Source organism: Garra rufa, chromosome 11 (assembly GCF_049309525.1).
Source record: "Garra rufa chromosome 11, GarRuf1.0, whole genome shotgun sequence".
Classification (NCBI taxonomy): domain Eukaryota; kingdom Metazoa; phylum Chordata; class Actinopteri; order Cypriniformes; family Cyprinidae; genus Garra; species Garra rufa.
Genome location: NC_133371.1, coordinates 40,855,720 through 40,877,218, shown reverse-complemented (window position 1 = coordinate 40,877,218; position 21,499 = coordinate 40,855,720). Strand labels below are relative to the sequence as shown.

General features: G+C 36.1%; 1 protein-coding gene across 1 annotated transcript in view; it reads left to right on the top strand.

Annotated features, from left to right (window-relative positions):
• Window positions 1–264: 264 nt before the first annotated feature.
• ano2a (anoctamin 2a) overlaps window positions 265–21,499 on the top strand; it is a 108,931-nt gene continuing 87,696 nt past the window's right edge. The window contains exons 1-14 of the mRNA XM_073850211.1: window positions 265–357; window positions 704–796; window positions 3,772–3,923; window positions 4,032–4,086; window positions 5,024–5,075; window positions 6,980–7,035; window positions 7,151–7,198; window positions 7,833–7,897; window positions 9,458–9,592; window positions 10,336–10,496; window positions 10,635–10,717; window positions 16,705–16,716; window positions 17,426–17,503; window positions 19,835–19,900. Of these exons, the coding sequence (XP_073706312.1) occupies window positions 265–357; window positions 704–796; window positions 3,772–3,923; window positions 4,032–4,086; window positions 5,024–5,075; window positions 6,980–7,035; window positions 7,151–7,198; window positions 7,833–7,897; window positions 9,458–9,592; window positions 10,336–10,496; window positions 10,635–10,717; window positions 16,705–16,716; window positions 17,426–17,503; window positions 19,835–19,900 (1,149 nt within the window). The remainder of the gene's footprint in view (window positions 358–703; window positions 797–3,771; window positions 3,924–4,031; window positions 4,087–5,023; window positions 5,076–6,979; window positions 7,036–7,150; window positions 7,199–7,832; window positions 7,898–9,457; window positions 9,593–10,335; window positions 10,497–10,634; window positions 10,718–16,704; window positions 16,717–17,425; window positions 17,504–19,834; window positions 19,901–21,499) is intronic.

The following is a 21,499-nucleotide window of genomic DNA, read 5'->3' as shown; positions in this document are numbered from 1 at the left end:
CAGCTTTTTTCCACAAAAATAGCTTATAGTCAGGCAATACCCTCAAGAATTCAAATAGAGTTCCTATTATTATGCAGGTTTGAGAACACCTTAAAATACACTGCGTGCTTATGCATGAAGAAATGTCTAGATATTTCAACCCTTATACACCATGTTGTGTACTTACAAATGATTACTAATTAATTCTAAAATGCAAAGACACTGTTCCTATGTCTGATGACTGTATAGAATGAAATTGGCCCTAGGCTTAATTTTAGCATAAAGATGACTGATAAGAGCGAAATCCTGAGTGAAAGATGTGACGTGGGTGTACGTTTGATTGTTGGTGGTGTGATGGTGGTAGATCAGTTGTGTTATGTTAGTGCGGATTAAATTTGAGTGCTGCTGTCTCCAGCCGAAAGGCAGATTATGGTTGATCCTCATTGCCAGAGGTGTTTGTGTTTGATGTGTTTGTGTGTTTGTGTGTGTGTGTGTGTGTGTGTGTGTGTGTGTGTGTGTGTGTGTGTGTGTGTGTGTGTGTGTGTGTGTGTGTGTGTGTGTGTGTGTGTGTGTGTGTGTGTCATTCATCCACGCTGAATAAGACCATTTTAGGAACAGCTGCTTCTTAGACTCTGTGTGTGAACTTGAACTGAATTTTCAGATGCATGCTGCAAACCAAATTGACTGCACTCAATGCTTAAAGTAACTTTCTTTTTCTTTCAAGATGAGGACGGTCCGGTTTACCCGTCTCCACGTTCCCTGGTCCGTTCTCAGTCGTGAGGCAGAACTTCTTAAGATCAGAGTGCCGACTAAAAAGGTGAGTTACTATAAAAGGCTGCCATTTGAGAATTAAACCTACAGTAATGTCAGAGCTTTGATGCAGTGTGAAATGAGTGATTTTTGAGAGTTATAAAGCTCTCAGAGATCTAAGTTTGAGTCTAAATCCATTTACCATTGACTCTCTTTAAAGGGATAGTTCACCCAAAAATGAAAATTCTGAGAAAACAATAAGAAATTGTTAAATAAGCCGTTATTTTTGTTTACTTTGCACACAAAAAGTATTCTTGTAGCTTCATAACACTGATGTCACATAGACTATTTTATCGATGTCCTTACTACTTTTCTGGGCCTTGAATGTTGTAGTTGGGTTTCTGTCAATGCAGGGTCAGTAAGCTTTGGATCGCACTAAAAATATCAGAATTTGTGTTCCGAAGATAAACGAAGGTCTTACGGGTTTGGAGCGACATAAATAATTAATGATCGAATTTTCATTTTTGAGTGGACTATCCCTTTAACAGCCCCACACAATGAAAATTTATAAGGATGTGACATTTACATGAATTTAAATTTTTTTTTTAATATGATATGGTATATGTTTTTTGGGAATCAAACCTACAACCTTGTGTTGCTAGTACACTACCAGTCAAAAGTTTTTGAACAGTAAGCTTTTTAATGTTTTTTAAAGAAGTCTCTTCTGCTCACCAAAGCCTGCATTTACTTGATCCAATGTACAGCAAAAACGGTACAATTTTGAAATATTTTCACTATTTAAAATGGCTTTTTTCTATTTGAATATTTTGTAAAATGTAAATTATTCCTGTGATTTCAAAGCTGAATTTTAGCATGATGTTACAAAAGCTTTTTATTTCAGACAAATGCTGATCTTTGGATCTATTCATCAATTGATCATGAAAAAAATTTACTTAAATGTTTTAAATATTGATAATAATAATAATAGTAATAAAAATGTTTCTTAAACAGCAAATCAGCATATTAAAATGTGATACTAAAGGAATAAATGAATAATTTATTAAATAAATAATAATACATTAATAGAAATAATAACAGGAATAAATTACATTTTAAAATACATTACAATAGAAAGCAGTTATTTTAAATAGTAAAAATATTTCAAGATAAATCCAATCAAATAAATGCAGACTTGGTGAGCAGAAGAGACTTAAGTTGCAATAAATTGACCAAAAGTGATGGTAAAGACATTTAAATGCTTCTATTTCAAAATAATTCTGTTTCGTTTGAACTTTCTATTCATCAAAGATTATTGAAAGGTATCTCAGTTTGCACAACAATATTAAGCAGCACAACTCTTTTCAACATTGATAATAATGTTAGCGAAATGCTATGATATAAGAAATGTTTCTTGAGCAGCGAAACAGCATATTAGACTGATTTCTGAAGGATCAAGAGACACTGAAGACTGGAGTAATGATGCTGAAAATTGAGCTTTGCATCACAGAAATCACATTTTAAAATATATAGAGTTAATAGTTATTTTAAATTAATATTTTACAATATATCTATATCTTTATTCAAATAAGTGTAGCCTAGGTGAGCATAAGAGACTTCTTTCAAAATAAAAAATCTTACCTACCCCAACCTTTTAAAAGTTGTGCATTTTATTTACAAATAAATATTTTTTTTACCTTTTATATACCATTTATATAAATTGAATGGAATTGAATAGAAATTGACGTTTTGTCAAAGCCAGCTCATTGTCTCAAGACTTTTTTTAATCATTGTTTGTCTTTTGTTATAAATGTAAAATTCCTATGCTATTCTAAAAAACGCAATGTTCATTTTAGACCAATATATTGAAAATAAAGTAGAAATATTAGGTTTGACCCATTTTACTGATGCTCAAGTCTTCCTGGACCACAAAACTGGTCTTAAGTAGCACAGGTACATTTGTAGCAATAGCCAAAAATAGATTGTATGGATCAAAATTATCGATTTTTCTTTTATGCCAAAAATCATTAGGATATTAAGTAAAGATCATGTTCAATGAAGATATTTTGTAAATTTCCTACCATAAATATATCAAAACTTAATTTTTGATCAGTAATATGCTTTGCTAAGAACTTAATTTGGACAACTTTAAAAGTTATTTTCTCAATATTTTAATTTGTTTGCACCCTTTGACTCCAGATGTTCAAATAGTTGTATATAGTTGTATATCTTAACAAACCATACAGAAATGCAAAGCTTATTTATTATTTAGCTTTCAGATGATGTATAAATCTCAATTTCAAAAAATTGACCCTTATGACTGGTTTTGTGTTCCAGAGTCACATATATGTTATATACACATATTTATAATTAATATGATCCAACATTTTACTCCAGTGTTTTACTGGTTCAGATTGCACTGACAAATAAACTAATGCCAATGATTAGACACAATTATTTTTCCAATGAGACGCCAATGTGTCAATCTGAGCTGTTTAGACTAAACAGTCACTCCAACAGACACACTGGCACGGCCTGTGAGTGTCATGTTTTTGGTGTTAAGAGCTTTGGCTCCATGATGATCTTTGTAAATGCTCCGGATTGGCGCGGTCTAAAAGGAGTTGAAATGCCAAAAGTCAATTCACAAAGTCTGAGCACTGCAGAGAGAAAAGTGATCTGATTACAGCAACCCGATTACTTGTAAAATGTTTTTAAATTCCTACAAGAAGCATTTGTCATGTTCACTGTCATAGTGAATACTAAGTTGATTGTTAAGATTACAGTACATTTATAAATGTGGCTTTTCCTTTGTGGTTGTGAGTTGTATTGAATGATATAATCTGATAATGGTGGATTAGCTGTTGAGACATATGGACCCACATGCTCTTTGTTTGGCTTCAGAACAAGATATTTCTATTTCACACATGTGGTGTTAAATCATCTGACCCTGGACTCAACTTCTACCGCGTCTCATCTGTCTTTAGCTCTGGATGTAAGTGGATTAATCTCTGTTTAATTTCAGTATGGTTATGGTTGTTTTTCCAGACGTATCAGCTGAAAGAGAAGACAGGGCTCATGGGCGTATTAAGCTCGGTTTGGACGAAGATCAATCAGCCATTCCAGCCGGGCATCCCGGAGCCCCAAGACCCACGCATACGTGTGCTCTCCCAGCCGTTCAGCAGAGACAAGCTTCACCTGTGAGTGCCAGCATTCGCAGACAGACAGACAGACAGACTGTTGTTAAAAGAGCATTTACAAATAGCAAGCCCACGCGTTTGTCTAACTGGTGTTTGTTAATTTTGCAGATTCGATATAAAGTCGAAAAACAGCTTGTTCAGCAATGCAATACGAGGTCGAATTGTAAGTATTGATAATAATGAAACAGGACGATTATACACAGTAAAAACCATTTTAAAACACCCAGAAATGAAAATTTTATCACTCTAAAGGTCAGTTTTTCTGTGGAACACAAAAGGAGAAATTTTGCAATGATGCAATGATACTTTTTATGGAGGACTGGAGCTTTGAAGCTGCACAAATGACACAAAAGCACCATAAAAGTATCATTGAATGATACATTTGTGTACCATATCAGACAAAATGTATGTCTTTATTCACTTCCATTAGGCTTTTAACCTTTCTGATGGGATCATTGAGTCATTATTCAAATTGACTGACTCGAAAAGAACAATTTATGAATTAGACATCACTATATAGCTTGATAACTCCCATGAACATGCCCATTATGTATTTTATGACTAAGTGCAGATTTCGTATGGGCCATTTTTATGATACTTTATGGTGCTTTTTAGTCATTTTAGAGTCCACATTTATTTTCACCCAAAAATGAAAATTCTGTCATTAATTACTCGCCTTCATGTCATTCCAAACCTGTAAGACCTTCGTTTATCTTTGAAACACAAATGAAGATATTTTTGATGAAATCCGAGAGCTTTCTGACCCTGCAAGACTGACATGAAAGAAATAGTTGAATAAAGTTGTTATTTTTGTTTTATTTGTGCACAAAAATATATTGTAGCTTCATAAAATGACTGTTTTATCGATGTCCTTTATACCTTTCTGGGCCTTGAACATGTCAGTTACATTGCTGTCTATGCAGGGTCAGAAAGCTCTCAGATTTCATCAAAAATATCTTCATTTGTGTTCCGAAGTAATTAATGACAGAATTTTCATTTTTGAGTGAACTATCACTTCAAATTTTCATTTTTGGCTGAACTATTCTGTTAATGTATGCTTTTATTATGTATTAACATGTTGTGTCCACACTCTTTCATAGGTTTATGAAATTCTGAGGCGCACAGCCTGCACACAGACCTGTCAAACTATGGGTATGTTTCTGGAAATGCAAACTCTACAGTTGTATCATACTCTTTTTCTTGTTCTAAGTATACTACAAATACATTTACATATTTATGTGCTTAATAAAAATACCCTGCAATTGTACTTTTGGTGTACTAAACTGGTATACTTAAAAGATTACTCCACTTACAAACGAAAGGTTTCCTGATAATTTACTCACCCCCATTTTTCTTTCTTCAATCACAAAGAAATTAAGTTTTTTGAGGAAAACATTCCAGGATTTTTCTCCATATAGTGGACTTCAATGGTGCTCAACAGATTGAAGGTTAAAAATGCAGTTTCAATGCAGCTTCAAAGGACTCTAAACAATCCCAGCCAAGGAACAAGGGTCTTACTTAGCGAAACAATCTGTCATTTTCTGAAAAATGTATATACTTTTTAACCCCAAATGCTCGTCTTGTCTTTTTCATGATTGTTTCGGTAAATAAGACCCTTATTCTTTGGCTGGGATCATTTAGAGCCCTTTGAAGCAGCACTGAAACTGCATTTTTAACCTTCAATCAGTTGAGCACCACTGAAGTCCACTATATGGAGAAAAAAAATTGAATGTTTTCCTCAACAAAAAAATGTTTTCTTTGCGACTAAAGAATGAAAGACATCTTCAATGACATGGGGGTGAGTAAATTATCAGGACATTATTATTCTGGAAGTGGAGTAATCCTTTAAAGTCTGCTAAATTAGAAAAACTAATTTAGTGCTTAATGCACTTTCCTTGTGCAATTAAATACATACTTATTATACAGAGATCATATAATCCTTATTAAAGGGATAGTTCACCCCTACAATGAAAATTGGATGTTTATCTGCTTAAACCCCCAGGTATCCAAGATGTAGGTGACTTTGTTTCTTCAGTAGAACACAAATGAAGTTTTTTTTAACTCAAGCTGTTGTAGTCTGTCAGTCATATAATGGCAGTCAATGGGCACCAAATCTTTGAGAGTCAAAAAAACATACACAGACAAAACCAAATTAAACCCTGCGACTCGTGACGATACATTGAGGTCTTAACACACCAAACAATCAGTCTGTGCAAAAAACTGAATAGTATTTCTATCATTATTTATGCACCACAACGTTTAACTTCATTGAGCATGTTCTCTGGCAATGTAGTCGGTGAAGAGTCAACACTCCCGGATGAGTGTTGACTTTAAGGAAACGTAATATTTTAGTTTTTAATCGGTTGCCAGAATCAGGATAAGCACAAGTATAATTACCATTTTGTGCATCCGCTATACACTGCGTAAACAATGAGTGACATATACGGGCGACAGATCGCTTCCGCGTGTGCATCAACTATGGCAGATCACGTTGAGGCGTCACGTGCCGGCTGTTGTAAACGTGCTCAGGACAGTTGAACATTGCGGTGAATCGGAGGTAAATAATTATATAAATACTGTTCAGTTTCTTGCACAGACCGATCGTTTTGTGTTTTAACACCTCAATGTATCGTCACAAGCCGCAGGGTATAATTTGGTTTTGTCAGTGTAAGTTTTTTTGAATCTCAAAGATTTGGTGCCCATTTACTGCCATCATATGACTGACAGGCTGATCTTGTGACCAAAGTCACCTACATCTTGGATACCCTGGGGGTAAGCAGATAAACATCAAATTTTCATTTTTGGGTGAACTATCCCTTTAAAAGTGCTATTGAAACACATTTTAGGCATAATATTAAGAAATGTGGATTGTGCAATAAATACATACTTCAAATAAAGTTTAATTATAATTTTGTATTAACAAGTCTTAAGTGATATGTCAATAAATAACTAAGTATACTTAGTATGAAATACATGTATTTTAAATAAATTACAGCATAGGTTTTTTCTACAAGTTTTTTACTACAGATATTTAAATGCTCTCTTTTCTGTCTCAGGTATTTCATCAATGCTAGCTAAAGGGGTTTATGATTCTGCCTTCCCTCTGCATGATGTAAGTGTTTCATTTAACCCAGTTTAATAGAGATGATTTGTTATTCGTCTGTTAGTTCAGTGTACATATGTGATGTGGTTTAGATAGAGCTCTGTGTGTGTTGTCATTGCTGCAGGGAGACTTTGACAGCTCAGAAGATAAAGAGCATCGCAACGACAGACAGGTGAGTCCTGCAGCCTGCTGCGATTGGACGGCAGCTTGTCACATGGTGACATTTAGGAACAGCGTGATTGATAAAATGGCAATAAGCTGCTTAATCCTGTAAGATATACTGTACTTGTGTGTGTGTGTCGTCTCTAAGAAGAATATGTGACCCTCGACCACCAAACCAGTCATAAGGGTACATTTTTTAAAATTGAGATTTAAACATTGTCTGAAAGATGAATACATACGATTTCCATTGATGTATGGTTTGTTAGGATAGGACAATATTTGGCCGGGATACAACTATCTAAAAATCTGGAATCTGAGGGTGAAAAAAAATCTAAATATAGAGAAAATCGCCTTTAAAGCTGTCCAAATGAAGTTCTTAGCAATGCATATTACTAATCAAAAATCAAGTTTTTATATATTTACGTTCAGAAATTTACAAATATCTTAATGGAACATGATCTTTACTTAATGTGCTAATGATTTTGGCATAAAAGAAAAATCAATAATTTTGACCTATACAATGTATTGTTGGTTATTGCTACAAATATACCTGTGCTACTTAAGACTGGTTTTGTGGTCCAGGGTCACATGTTTTTTTTTTTTAATAGAAAAACTGAACTGAGTGGTATTTGTGTGTTTTGCAGATGTTGCATGAAGAATGGGCCAATTATGGAGCGTGTTGCAAATATCAGCCAATGGACCTTATAAGGTATCAGACATGATGTACATCACTAGCATCTGGTTCTGTGTTATTCAGCACACAGATGGTTTTTGACTAGTTCCCCTTTCTGAGAACTGTCAGATGTGTGTGTGTGTGTGTGTGTGTGTGTGTGTGTTTGTGACTGCTATAAATAGTTCTTAAATCATGTGGCTTGTCGAGGAGAGGTGTGTCACTTTTCATTTTCAAGATTTTCACCTGACTGGCAGGTGATAAAACACCTGCCAAAATCTCCTTCTGTCTATCCCAAAATGCTTATCAAACATGCATAGATTATTACACTTTTCAGGATAATAAAACAGTATTAAATGACCTACAACTTGCTACATTCTAAGCTTGAATGAAGATGCTTTGCATCTGGTGAATTTTAATATGCCATCTGGAAATTTCAAATATTAAATACATTCCCATTGTGTATAGCAAGCATGCTGTGAACGCCAGACAGCGTGTCTTTGACAGTACAATACTAAGACTACTTAGTAAACGTATTACTTGTCAGTTGGCTCACATGGAGTTTGCAAACTGACATTTTCTAAGCTGATTATGGGGGAACGCTTCGGAATATGGGATATGGTAAAATGTAGCTACTGTTGCTGAAAGCATAATCAAAATAGCCAAAATATTTTAAAGGTGACATATTATGAAAATCGTACTTTTTCGTGTTTATGTGCTATAATCGTGTCCCCAATATATCTACCAACCCAGAAACCATGAAAAGGGACAACCTAGTAACTTTGTTTTGCTAAGCCTTTTTCTGCAAGCATGTGAAAAATCAAGCACGTCAGATTTTGTTACATAGTAAAGGGATCTTATTATAATATTAGCGCCCCTTAAAGGAGAACTCCGGTGTGATATTGACCTAAAGTGTATTGAATCATGATACCGAGTGTGAACGTACCTTGCATATCTCATCTCGGTTTGTGTCCTGCTGTCCGAAATCTGGGGTCAGTTAGCCGATGCTCACAACAGGCTGTCAATGAGAGTCAACAGGGCATCGGAATAGCCATGTAAATAAATCACTGTTTTACGCCATTTACGAGGCACAAAGTAGCTCCACACTTCATTGGTAGACTTCCAAGGGCCCCGGCATTTAAAACGAGACATTGAGAACTCAGAAAAAGCACCGGTAGTTTATTTACAAAACCAAATAGATATTTTTTTAGAGTATTTGAGGTATGAGTTGTAAAGATGGACGGGGATCAGCAGCTCATTTGCTTTTAAAGAGACATGCATGAAAACAGCAGAGTGTTTGTGCTTCCACTCAAACTGGGCATTTTCAAAATGATATAATACATGATCTGTGGGGTATTTTGAGCTGAAATTTCACAGACACATTCTGGGGACACTTTTGACTTATATTCCATCTTGTAAAAAGGAGCATAATAGGTCTCCTTTAAAAAAATAATATAGAAAGTGTGGAGGATGTGTGAAACTTTGTGAATGCCATTTAGTATCAATTATAGGTTAAAAACAGCATTTTTGTATGTGTTGGTGTTCAGTAGTGGTTTACCCTGTCATATCTGTAACAGTTCTGTAACCTGTATTTATCAGGAGGTACTTTGGAGAGAAGATTGGCCTGTATTTTGCCTGGTTGGGAGTGTACACACAGCTGCTGATCCCAGCTTCGGCTTTAGGAGTCGCAGTATTCCTGTATGGCTGCCTCACCGTAGACACCAATGTGCCCAGGTAAACACATCCACATGTTTGATTTCTGTGATGTTTTTTAAAAAACAATATTTGTTTCTTTCCCTCAGAGATTTTCATTAAGACTTTATGTAGAGTGTTTAATAAGCCATTTTCCTTGTAGGAACTTCTTCTTAATATAAGCTGATTTAGATTAAAGCTACAGTAACTCTAAAATGTGACCCTGGACCACAAAACCAGTCTTAAGTAGCACGGGTATATTTGTAGCAATAGCCAAAAAATACATTGTATGGGTCAAAGTTATCCATTTTTCTTTTATGCCAAAAATCATTAGGATATTAAGTAAAGTGTTCATGTTCCATGAAGATATATTGTACATTTCCTACAGTAAGTATATAAAAACCTAATTTTTGATTAGTAATATGCATTGCTAAGAACTTCATTTGTACAACTTTAAAGGCAATTTTCTCAATATTTAGATTTTTTTTCACCCTCGGATTCCAGGTTTTTAAACAGTTCCAAATATTCATAAATAACAGCTTATTTGTTCAGCTGGCAGATGATGTATACATCTCAATTCAAAAGTCAAAAAATGTACCCTTAAGACTGGTTTTGTGGTCCAAGGTCACATGTTTATTTTGAAAAACTGCATTGATTTATTTGGTTTATTAAAGCTTTTATGGGGATGAGGTTATGTTTTGAAAACTAAATTTTTCAAAGAAAATAAATGCTTATACATCGCAGCGAATGACATAATCAATAATTAATTTCTCCCTCTCTTTCAGTCAAGAGATGTGTGATGAGCGTCTTAATTTCACCATGTGTCCTCTATGTGATCGTGTGTGTGATTACTGGCAGCTGAGCAGTATCTGCAGTACGGCGCGTGCCAGCTATCTGTTTGATAACCACGCCACCGTGGGCTTCGCCATCTTTATGTCCCTCTGGGGTACGAGCTGTATGACTATGTATATTTGATGATAAACTATGCGTTTACTGTATATTTATAATATATTGAGAAGAAATGAGAGGTTATAGAGAGGAATAGATAGTCTTGTGACAATTGTGTTTGTGTGTGTGTGTTTAGCGGCAGTGTTTTTAGAACACTGGAAGAGGAGGCAGCGATGTTTACAGCACAGCTGGGATCTGACAGGCATGGAAGACGATGAGGTGAGAAAAGTCCAAAGCATTTTACAATACTAGAAATATGATCAAAGTCACAGAACATCAGTAATATTTATTATAAATGGTTGCATCCCTTAAATCTTATTTTAATGCATTTTAAAGTGTAATTTATTCATGTGATTCAAAGCTGAATTTTCAGCATCATTACTGTAGTCTGTAGTTTCACATGATCTTTCAGAAATCATTCTAATATACTTGGTGAATTCTAATAATTCCAAATTGCAGTAATGTTTCTATGTTAAAACAACAGCGGCTGAGTAAGTGCATTTATTCAGCAACCACAATTGCAAACAATAGTCGAGATCTTATGACAGAACACAGACAGGCTGAATGACACTTTCATTTAAGCTAGACATCTCACACAGAGATTTCCAAACTTCAGCTTACTTGTACATTGGTGTTTTCATCATTGGTGCTTCCGAGCTTGTGGTTGCCAGACTGCAAAAGTAAAGTGAAACACAGGGCAAACAAAATGTATCCTTATAATAGTTTGCCTCCTTTTTACGATGACAATAGCTGTATATTTTATTTTTTTAAATACATTTTGGACCCATCTTTTATTGTCAACAGTATTGCATGTTGACACACTCACGCTTATCGTTTATTGACCTTATTGTCATCTCATCAGCATCTCATTTTAGTCATTTTAGAACATTTTTCATCATAGTTTTCATTAAGGAAATTAACTAGGGTGACCATACAAGCCATATTTCTCAAACACACCCTGGTCAGGATTTATATGTACAGTTGAGGTCAAAAGTTTACATCCCCCTTTCAGAATCTGCAAAATATTAATTATTTTACCAAAATAAGAGGGATCATACAAAATGTTATTGTTTATTTAGTACTGACCTGAATAAAATATTTCACATAAAAGAGGTTTACATATAGTCCACAAGAGAAAATAATAGTTGAATTTATAAAGAAAAATGACCCTGTTTAAGTGTTTACATCCCCTTGATTCTTACTACTGTGTTGTTACCTGAATGATCCACTTGTTCATGAGTCCCTTGTTCGCCCTGAACAGTTAAACTGCCTGCTGTTTGTCAGAAAATCCTTTAGGTCCGACAAATTCTTTGGTTTTCCAGAATTTTTGTGTATTTGAACCCTTTTCAACAATGACTGTATGATTTTGAGATCCTTCTTTTCACACTGAGGACAACTGAGGAACTCATTTGCAAATATTGCAGAAGGCTGCAGGAACGCTCACTGATGCTTCCGAAAGAAAAAAATACGCATTAAAGGGACCCCCAGGGAATCCAAGATGTAGGTGACTTTGTTTCCTCAGCAGAACACAAACGAAGATTTTTAACAAAAAACAGTGCAGTCTGCCAGCCAAATAATAGAGGTGGATGGGCACCAAACCTTTAAAAGTAAACAAAAACATGCACAGACAAATCCAAATTACACCCTGTGGCTCGTGACGATACATTGATGTCCTAAGACATGAAACGATCATTTTTTGTGAGAAACTGAACAGTATTTATATAATTTTTTAGCTTTGATACACAGCCACGTCCATCTGTCCTGAGCACGAGCTTTGCATCCAGCTCGTGACATGTGTATGCGCTCTGACGTAGAATACGCAAACGCAGTAAGGGGAAATCGGTTAAAAGTCCCGGATGAGTTTGCACAAGCAAATGTAATCTTTTAGCTTTAAATCGGTTTGAACAATCAGGATAAGCGCAAGTAATTACCATTTTGAATAGCCGCTATACCCACAGTCTGTGTGCACTGTGTAAACAATGAGTGTCGTATACACGCGACAGATCGCTTCCGGCGTTTGCGTATACTACGCCAGAGCGCGTTCACATGTAACGAGACGAAAGCTAAACTCGTGCTCAGGACAGATGGACGTGGCTGTGTATCAAAGGTAAAAAATGATATAAATACTGTTCTGTTTCTCACAAAAAACGATCGTTTCATGTCTTAGGACATCAGTGTATCGTCACGAGCCGCAGGGTGTAATTTGGATTTGTCTGTGTATGTTTTTCTTTCCTCTAAAGATTTGGTAACCATTGACTGCCATTATTTGACTGACAGACTGCACCAGTTTTAGTTAAAAATCTTCGTTTGTGTTCTGCTGAGGAAACAAAGTCACCTACATCTTGGATGCCCTGGGGGTAAGCAAATAAACATCAAATTATCATTTTTGGGTGAACTATCCCTTTAAGAGCCAGGGGGTGAAAACTTTTGAAAATAATGCAAATGTGCAATTTTTCTTATTTTGCCTATTTTTTTCATTTAGTACTTTGAAGATCAGAGTAAATTTAACTTATTTTATCTTCTGGGAAACATGTAACTATATTCTGTAGCCTCTGAAGGGCAGTACTAAATTTAGAAAAGAGGGACAATAAGAAAAATGTACACATTTCCATTCTTTTTCAAAAGTTTTCATCCCTGGCTCTTGCAGTCCCAGAGTCTGTCAGTTGCCCCACTGTGAAAAGATGGATCTCAAAAAAATAGTCATTGTTGGAAAGGGTTCAAATATACAAAGATGCTGAAAAGCCAAAGAATTTGTGGGACCTGAAGGATTTTTCTGAGGAACAGTGGTCAGTTTAACTGTTCAGGACAAACAAGGGACTCATGAACAACTATCACTAGACAACAAAAAAAAAAACAGCTGTGGATCATTCAGTTAATACCACAGTATTAAGAATCATAATAAATTAAACTATTATTTTCTCTTGTGGACTGTATCTTGAGGACTAAATTAACACTATCTCCTATAAACATCAGCAGAAACTCATACCAACACAGCTCATAAAGCACTACTAAACATAATCCTACATAATAGTCAATTCTCTCTAGTCCCTGCTGAAAAAAACAGCATATGCTGGTTAGGTATGTTTTGGTGTTGGGATGCTGGTTTTAGCTGGTTAATGCTGGCCCTTTGTTGGTTTATGCTGGTCATGTTGCTGGTCAAGGACCAGCATAAACCAGCAAAAGACCAGCATAAACCAGCAAAAGACCAACATAAACCAGCAAAGGACCAGCATAAACCAGCAAAAGACCAACATAAACCAGCAAAGGACCAGCATAAACCAGCAAAGGACCAGCATTAACCAGCTAAGGACCAGCATAAACCAGCAAAGGACCAGCATTAACCAGCTAAGGGCCAGCATAAACCAGCAAAGGACCAGCATTAACCAGCTAAGGGCCAGCATAAACCAGCAAAGGACCAGCATTAACCAGCTAAGGGCCAGCATAAACCAGCAAATGACCAGCATTAACCAGCTAAGGACCAGCATAAACCAGCAAAGGACCAGCATAAACCAGCAAAGTACCAGCATTAACCAGCTAAGGGCCAGCATAAACCAGCAAAGGACCAGCATAAACCAGCTAAGGACCAGCATAAACCAGCAAAGGACCAGCATAAACCAGCAAAGGACCAGCATTAACCAGCTAAGGACCAGCATAAACCAGCAAAGGACCAGCATAAACCAGCAAAGGACCAGCATTAACCAGCTAAGGGCCAGCATTAACCAGCTAAGGACCAGCATTAACCAGCTAAGGGCCAGCATAAACCAGCAAAGGACCAGCATAAACCAGCAAAGGACCAGCATTAACCAGCTAAGGGCCAGCATAAACCAGCAAAGGACCAGCATTAACCAGCTAAGGACCAGCATTAACCAGCTAAGGGCCAGCATAAACCAGCAAAGGACCAGCATAAACCAGCAAAGGACCAGCATTAACCAGCTAAGGGCCAGCATAAACCAGCAAAGGACCAGCATAAACAAGCAAAGGACCAGCAATAACCAGCTAAGGACCAGCATAAACCAGCAAAGGACCAGCATTAACCAGCTAAGGACCAGCATAAACCAGCAAAGGACCAGCATAAACCAGCAAAGGACCAGCATAAACCAGCAAAGGACCAGCATAAACCAGCAAAGGACCAGCATAAACCAGCAAAGGACCAGCATTAACCAGCTAAGGGCCAGCATAAACCAGCAAAGGACCAGCATAAACCAGCAAAGGACCAGCATAAACCAGCAAAGGACCAGCATTAACCAGCTAAGGACCAGCATAAACCAGCAAAGGACCAGCATAAACCAGCAAAAGACCAGCATTAACCAGCTAAGGGCCATCATAAACCAGCAAAGGACCAGCATAAACCAGCTAAGGACCAGCATAAACCAGCAAAGGACCAGCATAAACCAGCTAAGGACCAGCATAAACCAGCTAAGGACCAGCATAAACCAGCAAAGGACCAGCATAAACCAGCAAAGGACCAGCATTAACCAGCTAAGGGCCAGCATAAACCAGCAAAGGACCAGCATAAACCAGCAAAGGACCAGCATAAACAAGCAAAGGACCAGCATTAACCAGCTAAGGACCAGCAAAGGACCAGCATAAACCAGCAAAGGACCAGCATTAACCAGCTAAGGATCAGCATAAACCAGCAAAGGACCAGCATAAACCAGCAAAGGACCAGCATAAACCAGCAAAGGACCAGCATAAACCAGCAAAGGACCAGCATAAACCAGCAAAGGACCAGCATTAACCAGCTAAGGGCCAGCATAAACCAGCAAAGGACCAGCATAAACCAGCCAAGGACCAGCATAAACCAGCAAAGGACCAGCATTAACCAGCTAAGGACCAGCATAAACCAGCAAAGGACCAGCATAAACCAGCAAAAGACCAGCATTAACCAGCTAAGGGCCATCATAAACCAGCAAAGGACCAGCATAAACCAGCTAAGGACCAGCATAAACCAGCAAAGGACCAGCATAAACCAGCTAAGGACCAGCATAAACCAGCTAAGGACCAGCATAAACCAGCAAAGGACCAGCATAAACCAGCAAAGGACCAGCATTAACCAGCTAAGGGCCAGCATAAACCAGCAAAGGACCAGCATAAACCAGCAAAGGACCAGCATAAACCAGCAAAGGACCAGCATTAACCAGCTAAGGACCAGCATAAACCAGCAAAGGACCAGCATAAACCAGCAAAAGACCAGCATTAACCAGCTAAGGGCCAGCATAAACCAGCAAAGGACCAGCATAAACCAGCAAAGGACCAGCATAAACCAGCAAAGGACCAGCATTAACCAGCTAAGGACCAGCATAAACCAGCAAAGGACCAGCATAAACCAGCAAAAGACCAGCATTAACCAGCTAAGGGCCATCATAAACCAGCAAAGGACCAGCATAAACCAGCTAAGGACCAGCATAAACCAGCAAAGGACCAGCATAAACCAGCTAAGGACCAGCATAAACCAGCTAAGGACCAGCATAAACCAGCAAAGGACCAGCATAAACCAGCAAAGGACCAGCATTAACCAGCTAAGGGCCAGCATAAACCAGCAAAGGACCAGCATAAACCAGCAAAGGACCAGCATAAACCAGCAAAGGACCAGCATTAACCAGCTAAGGACCAGCATAAACCAGCAAAGGACCAGCATAAACCAGCAAAAGACCAGCATTAACCAGCTAAGGGCCAGCATAAACCAGCAAAGGACCAGCATAAACCAGCAAAGGACCAGCATAAACCAGCTAAGGACCAGCATAAACCAGCAAAGGACCAGCATAAACCAGCAAAGGACCAGCATAAACCAGCTAAAACCAGCATCCCAGCACCAAAACATACCTAACCAGCATATGCTGTTTTTTTCAGCAGGGGTGCAACTCTAACAGACCCTTGGCTGATTCCTTATGGTCTGTGCTTCATTATGTTTATCAAAATTCAAGCTTTCATTCTTCTTGAGGGTTTGAACAATTCACCTGGGATCTGATCTAGTGCAAGTGGTCGAAGATGATGGTGTGTGTGTGTGATAGCACATGTGTAAGTAATGAGATTGTGTTCTGCTTAAAGCATTGAGCTGAGTGGATGAAGGACTGCGTTCTCAACCATGGAGATCATGAGCGACATGCTAATGTGAACGATAATGAACTTCAATTACCCTGCATATTAAATAGTGTAAATATGTGTGTCTAACGCCATGTTTTCTTTGCTTTCATGCTCACCGATAGGAAAGGGCTGAGGTAAACCCATCTCCTGCTTTCCATCTCTATCTTTGTTTCTATATGTTACTGACACACTCAAATGCACACCATATTTTTCTCCGCGTCGCTCACACTTCCCCCACCCTCATCATCACTCCATCTCCCTTTGCGTTTTTCTGCGCAGCAGGAGGGTCAATTTTGCATTGGAGTGTATGGTGACGCTGTTTGATGAATCAATTCTGAATTCGTAGGAAGAGGGGAGATTTACAGTGGATTAACATTGTAGTAACCTGTGTGTTAGAGAATCCTTTATTGTGATTTTATACCATTAACCTCGATGCCATAATCCTGACCACAATGTTCTTGCCAGATATTCACAACCTCATTTGTGACGTTGAAAATGCTGCTTGAAATATATCCAGTTGAACATGCAACTATATACCAATCTTGTGTTGTTCTGATAGTCTGCAGCACTGTGTTCACATATTATCTAGAAAAGCCCTGCGGGTTATGTGCTTTTTAATGAACTTGCAGTTTTGCACCATACTGGCATCTTTGCCTCAAGACAAGAAAAACATTTAATGCGGAACCATGATAATTATTTCTGTTTGTGGATCCTGTTTCTATGGAGACTGTTTTGTTTATGCATGTCTAAGGAACTAATGTTGGATTTGCTGCTTTTTGACATGGAGTGCTTTGGAGTGCTTGATCACTGAGTTTGATGTGTATGTGTGTGTGTTTATCACAGAATGAGCTACGGCCAGCATATGAGGACTTCCTGCTTAAGAAACAAGAGAAGAAGGCAAAGAATAAGAAGAAGGAAGAGGTAAACTGCACAATTATGTACAAAACTATAAGGTTGTCACATTTTAACCAATAAATTTCCATGTTTTCAGTTGTCTGTGATAACTGAAAAACTATTTAAAAAATAAAAATAAATAGAATAAAAAATAAGATTATTCATTACAAATTAATTATATTTATAAATAAATTATATAAGTGATAAATTCTAAATAAATTGCATATAATTATTATTTTAAAAATACAGTGAAAACACTAATATTGTGAAATATTATTATAATTTAAAAGAAGTGTATTCTATTCTAATATAGTTTAACATTTAATTTATTTCTGTGTTGCAACTCTGAATTTCGCAACGGTCACATTCTTTAGAAATTCTAATATGCTGATTTGAAAAAACCCAAAAACGATTGGCTAATAATGCTGAATGACGCTGAAAAACTGTTTAAACATTTTTTTATACTGATTGTACCCACAAAGAGTAATAATTATAAATAAAAAAGTAAATATGTAATATTTCTTTAGAGCTTTTTTGTATAATTGTATATGTTTTGTAATATATAATAATTATATTAATTTAAATAAATAACTTTAGTAAAAATCCTTGGAATGTCGTTTAGTTTTATCCATTTTTCTATTTAATTCCTATTAGGATTTTTAAAAAGAAATTATGAAAGAAATTATCTATAGTATATCAAGAAGAAGTCTATAACAATTTGGGTTTGTCTAGTAGGATCTTACTTTATTTTAATAATTAAAAAAAAAAAAAATATATATATATATATATTTTAGAATATATAAAAAATTATATCTATTTTAATGAGTAACTCTATAAATTGCTTTAGGAATTTTAGTATATCCAGTTTCTTATTAAATTTCCATTAGGACTTCTTAAAAATAAATTATGAAAGAAATTATCTTTAGTAAGAAGAAGAGAAACAAGAAAAACAAAAGTATTAATAGGAAGTCTGTAGGAAAGTCTTTAATAATACAAATTTCTCTAGTAGGATCTTACTTCATTTTAATTAAAAATAAATAAATTATTTTATTATATTTTGTATATTTTTGTAATATTTAATAATTATAGTAATATTTATGAATAACTGAATAAAAAAGAAATTATGAAATAACAAAAAAATTTATAAAAAGAAATTATGAAAAAAAATTATCTCCAGTATATCAAGAAAAAAATATTAATAGAAAGTCTTTAGAAAAGTCTGTAATAATTTTAATTTGTCTAGTAGGATCTTACTTTATTTTAATTATTAAAATTAAAAAATAAATTATTTTAATGTAATAATTTGTATATTTTTGTAATATATATTAATTACAGTAATTTTTATAAATAAATATTGGAATGCCATTGGGAACAAAAATAAAATAAAATAAATTATTTAAATTTAATAATTTGTATATTTTATTTTGTTTTTCCAGTTTCTAATTAAATTTCCCATTATGATTTAAAAATATATGAAAGAAAAAATAAAATAAATAAAAAAATAAAAAAAAATATATATGAAAGAATTATCTTCAGTATATCAAGAAAAAACTATTAATAGGAAGTCTGTAGGAAAGTCTATAATAATTTTAATTTGTCTAGTATGATATTACTTTACTTTAATAAAAATAATATATTTTTTAATTTAATAATTTGTATATTTTTTGTAATATATAATAATAGAAAAAATAATCAAGAAAAAAATAATAATAAGACATCTGTAGTAAAATTCTATAATCATTTTAATTTGTCTAGTGGGATCTTGCTTAATTTTAATTTAATAAAATATAATAAAAAATATTTTAATGTAATAATTTGTAGATTTTTTGTATATATTTTTAGTAAAATATAATTTCAATTAATAAATCTTGGAATGCCATTGGGAATTTTAGTTCATCCAGTTTCTCATTAAATGTCTTATTAATTATTAAATGATCTTTAGTATATCAAGAAAAAATATTATTATTAAGTCTATAATAATTTAGCAGGATAATTTATTTCCAAGAAAACTAAATTTCCATTCCCAGGATTATTTGGGAAAGTATGATAGATATTCTAAAAGATGCACATTTTAATATTTAGTTTATTTAGTAAATACTGAGAAGTTCTTTCTAATGACTATTAATCACTATTACCACTTTCAATTCAGCATCTTAAAATGAAGTCTTAATTTTCACTTTAATTATTGCATAAAAATACACTGAGCTGAAATACCTGGAACACCGCACAAATAGTTCCAGGTAGATTTAAGAGAATGTGTATGTGTGTGTGTGTGTGTGTGTGTGTGTGTGTGTGTGTGTGTGTGTGTGTGTGTGTGTGTGTGCGCGCACTGCTTTTAATCTGTGCTCTGTGTTCTAGCCGGACGCAGGAACGGATGACAAAGGAAGAGAGAAGCTACTGTCTGCGAAAGGAGGACAGTCGCCGGTGAGGAGGGGGGAGATAATATGAGAGTTTACTGTGTGTGTGTCTGTCTAGGAGAGAGCCAGCTAATCAACTTAACCAGAAAAGGCGGGGCTTCAGGGATAATGCAGTTAGTTCTCAGCTGTCAGTCATGGAGTGGTCACTGCGTTGACCTCCGCCGGACCCCTCCTGCCCACCAGGCTCATATCCGACTTTCTCCTTATCACGCCCCATTAGCACTCTCATATCTTTTTCTTCTCATTCTTTCTGATAATGTAATTAATTCTGAGTCCGGCGGACAACCAACGTTGTCTGAAATGAGCAGTTCGGGCGCAATTTCACTTGATGTGATTTTGCGGATTTCATTTACTGTCATTGTGCCCTTGTATGTAGTGTCAGGCCTGCGGAGCGTACACACAACACACGTATGCGCTCAAACACTGTCTGCGGCGTACACGCTCGCTACACACGGCACTCAAAGCAGATTACCTCTCTGGGTATTCCACACTAGATTATACAGGATTAGAGTCAGAGCTGGATTAAAACACGCAAGTTAGAGTGGTGTCCTTCCTCTAATCAAAGACACATGTTCAATGTGTATGCGTGTGTACCTGGGAGAGTGTAGTGTTTTAATTCAGATTTCATGCAGGGGGAGGGTTGGATCCATGCTGTTCATTAACTTCAGCGCTTCAATCAAATCACCCGTACTTAGTTCCAGTGATTAGTTTGTTCCAAGGCCAAAACTAGTTCCTGTTCTGACGCACAAAAACACAACAGCTGTAGATTGTGTAAACTAATATTTAAATGAAAATTCTGTCATTACATATACTCTCATGTTGTTCCAAACCTGTTCATCTTTGGAACACAAATTAAAGGGATAGTTCACCTAAAAATGAAAATTTGATGTTTATCTGCTTACCCCCAGGGCATCCAAGATGTAGGTGACTTTGTTTCTTCAGTAGAACACAAACAAAGATTTTTAACTCAAACCGTTGCAGTCTGTCAATCATATAATGGCGGTGAATGGGCACCAAACCTTTGAAAGCAAAAAAAAAAAAAAACATGCCCAGACAAATCCAAATTACACCCTGCAGCTTGTGTAGATACAATCAGTTTTTGTGAGAAACTGAATAGTATTTATATCATTTTTTTTACCTTTGATACACAGCAATGTCCAACTGTCCTGAGCGCGCGCTCAGTATCCGGCACCTGTGTACGCGCTCTGGCACAGTATACCCAAAACATAAAAAAGGGGAAATCTGTGAAAAGTCAACAGTCCGGGGTCAGTTTGCGCAAGCAAACATAATTGAATTTGAACAATCAGGATAAGTGCAAGTAATTACCATTTTGAATAGCCACTATACCCACAATCTCTGTGCACTGTGTAAACAATGAGTGTCGTATACATGCGACAGATCGCTTCTGGCATTTGCGTATACTACGCCAGAGCGCGTACACATGTAACGAGCCTGATGCTGTGCTCGCGCTCAGGACAGTTGGACATTGCTGTGCATCAAAGGTAAAAAATGATGTAAATACTGTTCAGTTTCTCGCAAAAAATTATTTTTCGTGTCCTAGGACATCAATGTATCGTCACGAGCCGCAGGGTTTCATTTGGAATTG